Here is a 6631-nt window from a genome sequence, read left to right as displayed (position 1 = left end):
ACACTCATAGTTTCTTTATCTCTACATACTTTGTGATAATAATCACACACATAGATTAATCACATATAAAGCCTCACACATTGTAACTGATGCATGGTGGGAGGGCCCTAACGGCACATCCCAGGAGGAGGGTGTTTTCACACCACTATAAAGATCACTGCCGTAGATAATTCGGGACGCTTCTACAGAGTCCCTCTTCCACGTCTGTGGGAGAGTCCAGCGCTGTATTTCCTTACCAGTAATTAATGAAAACCTTCAGTACATTTGATTTGTTTTATAATCCTGACTCATTATTGAATAAACACCTCCAACATGAGATATAATAAATGAACCAAGGGAAAAAGGAGAAATTCAACAGGTTGAACACCTTAGGAAGGATGACAGTCAGAGTTGAATAATCTGTAACTGCAAATAGAACACTGAGGTTCCCTCAGGCCAAGACATGTGACCAATCGCAAAGCAGCATGAGTAAACAGAATAGCAAGAATGCAAGGTAAATCATCTAACCAATGCCTTGCATGCAGTCGAACTCGTCTCCAAGCGAAGGTGAAGATAGTTTGAATCCTCGTGTAGAACTTGATGCAGCAACACCATTTTAAGCCAGCTGGCTCAGGGCGACGGCTGTAAGGCATCAACTTTCTGGCTGTTTGGGATCTGACTCAAAGATTTTGTAAGTGAAATGTTGTTTTTATGTCTTTGGAAGATTATGAAATGAAAAGGAACAAACACTTTTGAACAGCAAAAAGACTATTTTGTTACTCTTGCACTGTCAGCAACCTGTTGCCAGTTGTATGAATCCCGTTTGAAACGTTCCTCAAGATGTTTTTTAGCTCAGCATTTCACAACTTTTTGAAATGTATTCTTAGCATCAACTTCAGAATCAATGAATAATGCTAATCATCCACATTTGATATGTTTTACATGCATGTTTGTCAATTTGTGCTGTTCTTTAATTAAATATAGATTGTCAATAATTTCCTAATCATTACATTCTGCTTCAACATGCTACAGTGTCCCAATATATTTGGAAATGGCGGTTTTCCATTGAAACACAAATATCAAAGCGTCTTTCACAGTTATTCAGTAAAGTAATTCTTTAAATTAATTCAAAACAATCACACGAATCAAGTTATCATGATGTATTTCCTGTTTAGTGGACAGATGATCCTTAAGCCACTCCCACTTATCTGGGAATGCCACCATAATTCAAGCACCAGTTAAACTGACATGCTGGAACCACGTGGCATTTGTAAGAACACCAAACACAGCCAGAATCGATTATAGAATATTGATTCCGTACGAGATCACATTATTGGTATAATGTTGTGTTTGTGTTGTCTGTAGATTCTGAAGAGATGTCCTCTCTAATCAGACTGAGGCTGCTGCCCAGAGCCAGATGCTTCTTTGATGAACCTGTTCAGGTGAAGGTGGCCGGGCTGAGGTCCAGACAGGCGGTCACCATGAGAGCCAGATCCACTGATGAGAGGGGAGTGGTGTTCAGCTCCTCGGCCACCTACAGGGCCGATGACGGAGGAGAGGTGGACCTGAACAGACACCCCTCACTCGGTGGCAGCTATGTCGGCGTTGAACCGATGGGTCTGCTGTGGTCTCTGAGGGCAGAGGCCTTGCATCAGTACTTTGAAAAGGGCAACGCACTGGAGCCTCATGTGGTGACCATCTCTGTCCATGAGGAGGAGGGCAGGGTCCTGGCAGAGGCGGCCAATGAGAGGGTTCTACTAGGAGACGGGGTCACCCGACTCCCTGTCAATGAGGGGAATATAAACGGCGTCCTATTTACTCCCCCAGGTAGGTAGTCTGCCATCTTCTCATTATCTTGCACATTGTCCATCTTTGTATCCCCGTAGACTCTGAACTGACTCGTTCCTGAACACTATCCCAATCATTTGGTTCTGCTTCTTCATGCACGCTGAGCCAGATAACCTCTTGCACCATGCTACTATGTGCTGGACCATCTCAGGGGCATATTTGCACAGGACAGACCTTGGATCTAAACTCCTCTGGTGGACCCTTGTGCTGAGGGACTGTTCGTGTACCGCCATAGTTAGTGTCATTGTGTTGTCTGCTCATCCATCATTTTCCAGCCATTGGCAGGTCTTCTTTATCAACCACTTCCTCTTTTTGAGAGTGGTACATATAATGTAGGGGCTGGTCCCTTCCCATCATTTTCTTGGTGCCTGACGCATCCCTTTAGCAGTTTGTTGGGGCATCTTCTGTTGTACTCTTTGGTTTTCAGTGCTTCATGCTGGACTGTGACTCTGATGCTCCCAAGTCTCACTTTAAGCTCTTATCGTCTTGGTGGACTGCTCTGTCAACCAGAAGATGGTGCTTGGCTTATTTGGGGACCAAAGGATTTCTTCTCTGCCCTTTGCAGACTACGTCCCATTTGCTTCTTCAAGCCTGGACCTTCAGCATATACTTGGGCGGTTGGCAGTTGAGTGTGAAGCAAATCTGATGAGGATCAACGCCTCAAGATCCGAGGCCATTGTTCTTGATCGGAAAAAGGTAGTCTGTTCTCTCCGGGTCGGGGAGTCTATGCCCCAAGAGGAGGCGCCCAAGAATCTTGGGATCTTGTTCACAAGTGAGGGAAAGATGGAGTGTGAGGGTCTGTCATGGAGAAGAAAGAGCTGAGCCGAAAGGCGAAGTTCTCAATTTACTGGGTAATCTACGTTCCTACTCTCACATACAACCTATCAGAAGGTTATCAGTTTGAGTTCTTCCATTCTACATGCAAATATATCCTTAAGCAAGATGCTTAACCCCAACTTGCCCTCTAGGTACCTTAAGGGTCCCACTGCCGCTCAAGTGTGGGTCAAACGAATAGAACAAACTTCACAACACATTGTCATATTTCTGTCTTCCAGGGCCAGGTCCATTTCCTGCTGTGTTGGATCTGAACACCATTACGTCAGAGAAAAGAGCTGCTCTGCTGGCCAATAAAGGCTTTGTGGTTCTGGCTTTGGGTATATTCAATGTAAAGGCCACCAAGAAGGTCACGGAGATACATCTGGACCACTTTAGAGATGGAATAGATTTCCTTCAACGACAACCCAAGGTGGGTTTTTTGATAAACTTTAGACCACAACAGCATGAAGTAACAGTCATTTGATAAACTTTGGTTTTTAATATCTGTGCTGTGGAGACAAGTTCTCATGAACTGACTTGATATGCTAATCTCTGGTAATATTTAGTTCAATGCTACATCAACAAACTGGTATTGTGTTTCTGAAAAGGCAATTTTGAGAAATGCTATGGGATCAAAATATTAAACATTTAGCAATCGGGTTTAGTGATTAGCTAATAGCAGCTAATCTACAAGTCAGTCCAGAATCAGATTGATTCCTTCTCATTGAAATGACAAATGTCTGCCAGTCTGTAATTTATCATCATATTTCAGCTGCTCTTTGTGGTGATTCACCTCCATACTCCAGTTCCTGTAAGCTCTGTGTGTTCATCATGTCCTCTTTTTGACTTGTTCACAGGTGGGCAGTAAAGGAGTTGGTGTAATATCACGGTCAAAGTCGGCAGAGATTGCGTTGTCGCTCTCTGTTTTTGTACCGGATGTTAAAGCTTGTGTCTGGATCAACGGCTACAGTGCAAACTCATTTTTTCCTCTATACTACAAGAATAAACAGATCCTTTCATCACTGATGTTCGACCACAGCAAGGTGATTCACACTGAGTCCGGAGGGAGCATTTTGAAGTATGCTTTTACAAATCCCCGAGCAGAGGAGAACAAGGGCAGCCTGATCCCTGTCGAACAAGCGAAGACCCAGTTCCTGTTTGTGGCTTCAGAGGACGACCTGTGCTGGGACAGCAAGACTTCCATGGATGAGATGATTGAGAGACTCAAACGTCAGGGGAAGGACAACTTTGAAAGTGTCTATTACCCGGGAGCTGGACACATACTGGAGCCGCCGTATGGACCATTCTGCATGTCATCTCCTCATTTAGCCTTTACCTATAGAGCTTTGTGGGGGGGTGAGCCCAGAGCTCACGCAGCGGCTGAGGTTCACCTCTGGAAGAAGACACAGGAGTTCTTCAGGGCTCACCTGAGCTGTGAGGATCCAGATGGAATTCAAATAGGTTGACAGCAAATACCCGAAACTTTGGCGTCAAAATAAGTCCACACCGAGACTTGCATATTAGCAAGCTATGATGTTAAAGGACACGGAGGACAGTGTGTGAGTTTAGTTTTGACGATGTCCACCCTGTGGTAGTGACTCCAACCACCTGTGGACTTCTATCGCATGAGATGAGATTTTTCGAAAATCTCATCTCATGCGATAGAGGTAGATTCTCAAGTTAACCAATTTAAACTAATTTCTTTGTTATGATCATGTATTTGTGTATGGTATTTAAATTTATTATATAAATTCCAAGTGTGTTGTTGGCTTAACGTCAAACAAGAAGTCCACTACCTGTAATCATGGAGTTATTTCTCACTCAATCCTTCATTTCACCACCAATTTACAAACGTTTCTTCCCTAATCTGTTCCTTTCATCTCAGGCTCAAAAATGGGACAAAAAATAAAGGCCAGTTTTTGTCAGGAAGTCTTTTAGTTTTTGCACTTGGATTGCTCCAGAGTCGAGTGTGAGAAAGAAACAAAACAAATGGTATTGTCAGTTATTTTTTCTATTATAATCTTAATAAAATAATAATAAAAACCAATAATATTAATAATACTTATCTTATGAGTAGTAGTAGTATTGCTATTAATATTATTGTGGTTAAATATTATTAATATACTACTATTGGTATTATTAATATTTGCGGGGGGGCGGGGCGGTAGCGCAACTTGCGTGAAACTTTTACCGGAAGTGCCCTTTCAGTGAACTCTGTTGTTAATATTTCGCTAACCAATCCCGTCCTACTCCATCCAGCTCAGCCAATGGGAACATCGCATACCAGCCAATCAGAAGCAGAGTAGGGCGGGTTCTGACCACCGGTGACTGTCCATCGACCTCAGTGTCGTTAGCGGCTTCCCGTTTTTATTTTACCGAACTGCCAAATGAACAAAACGTCATTTCCGGTGAACAGCAGCTGATCGTCTCGCAGACAGAAATGGCAGCCGATGAGATTGACTACAACATCGTGTTTCCAGATGCAGCGGCGTCAGGTAAGCGCCGCTTCATTGGGTCGGATGCTCACACCTCAGCTAGCTAGCTAGCGGTTAGCGGTCTCTCTCCAGACTGGCTAGCTAGCTAGCTAGCTGAGGTGTAACGGCGGATTCCAGCCTGCCGTTAGCTTACCGTGCTAGCTCATCTCGCTGTGACGGTGGGGGGGTCGCCAACGCGCAGTCTCACTTCGGTTTTCAGGCAGACACTGGCCGGGGACGAAGGAGCCGGTGGTGGTTCTGTTGGGCTGGGCCGGCTGCAAAGACAGGCACCTGTCCAAATACAGCTCGATCTACAACGAGCAGGTGACGTTATTAGGAGAACGAGTCGAGCACTGCTGCTTTTCAACTGCTAACCCTAACCCTAACCCCCCCCCCGCCCCCCAGGGATGCGTCACCATCCGCTACACGGCGCCCCTGAACACGGTCTTCATCTCGGAGCCTTTCGGCTACAAGGAGCTGAAAGGCGCGGCCCTCAGGCTGCTGGAGATGCTCTTCGACTACGAGGTGGAGAACAGGCCCATCTTCTTCCACACGTTCAGCAACGGCGGCTTCATGCTGTACCGCTACGTCGCCGAGCTGCTGCGCGCCGACCGCCGGTTCGGCGCCCTGCGTCTGATCGGGGCGGTCGTGGACAGCGCCCCGGGCGGCAGGAACCTTCCGGGTTCCCTGCGTGCCCTGGCGGCCACCCTGGGTCCGAACGTGAGTCCGCTTCCGCGGTACGTCCTCTTGGCGCTCTTCGCCGTGGCCGTGTTCCTGCTGCGGGTCGTGTTGTACCCGCTGACCAAGTACATCCACAAGAACCACTACGACGCGGTGAAGGACAGGCCGCCCGCCTGGCCGCATTGCTTCCTGTACTCCAGGGCCGACCAGGTGATCAGGCACCGGGACATCGAGGTCTTCATGGAGACCCTGAAGCAGAAAGGCGTCGCCGTGGACAGTTTCGACTTCGCCTCCAGCGCTCACGTTTCTCACTTCCGGGATTTCCCCGAGCGGTACGCTTCCAAGTGTCGCAACTTCCTGTCTGCGTGCATGAAGGATTTGGAAGGGTCAACGCAGAAGGAGAGGCGGAGGGTTCTGTGTCCGTGAAACGAGGACAGACATTTTTTTTTTTTTGTGGGGGGGGGGGGGGGGGGGTAATGACACTGGAAACCACGATAAACCGACTCGGATGCTTCTGTAAGAGATCGTAATTAGAGTATTGATACGCGCTGGAAAATAGATCCTCTGAATGGTATTTGATATCGTTGTAAAATGTGACGCGTCGTAGATTAGCGGCTGTGATTCTGGAACAGAAGAGGTGAAAATAATCTGCATCTATTTATCAAATCTAAATGTATTTATGGTACCAATCTCGTAATTTGTCATTGAAAGTCGAGCGCGATGTTTAAAATGAAGGCAACTGGGGGGGGGGGGGGGGGGGGGGGGGGGGGTGCATTGTTCTTATTTGTATGTATTGTTGTTTTTGTTGTTAAAGACGTCTCAGAATTGCTGCC

At 46.4% G+C, this 6631-nt stretch overlaps 2 protein-coding genes across 2 annotated transcripts; both read left to right on the top strand.

The window, feature by feature from the left end:
• The first annotated feature begins 1355 nt into the window (after positions 1–1355).
• LOC137904786 (acyl-coenzyme A thioesterase 1-like) lies at positions 1356–4109 on the top strand. The gene is made up of 3 exons (XM_068748988.1): positions 1356–1806; positions 2883–3073; positions 3501–4109. Exons 1-3 carry the CDS (start codon positions 1356–1358, stop codon positions 4107–4109), a joined length of 1251 nt encoding a protein of 416 aa, XP_068605089.1.
• A 962-nt stretch (positions 4110–5071) lies between these two features.
• On the top strand, positions 5072–6224 carry tmem53 (transmembrane protein 53). The gene is made up of 3 exons (XM_068748987.1): positions 5072–5138; positions 5338–5441; positions 5523–6224. Exons 1-3 carry the CDS (start codon positions 5084–5086, stop codon positions 6222–6224), a joined length of 861 nt encoding a protein of 286 aa, XP_068605088.1. The 5' UTR covers positions 5072–5083.
• The last annotated feature ends 407 nt before the right edge of the window (positions 6225–6631 follow it).

This window comes from Brachionichthys hirsutus, chromosome 15 (assembly GCF_040956055.1).
Source record: "Brachionichthys hirsutus isolate HB-005 chromosome 15, CSIRO-AGI_Bhir_v1, whole genome shotgun sequence".
Classification (NCBI taxonomy): Eukaryota; Metazoa; Chordata; class Actinopteri; order Lophiiformes; family Brachionichthyidae; genus Brachionichthys; species Brachionichthys hirsutus.
This window is presented reverse-complemented; position numbering and strand designations above follow the sequence as displayed.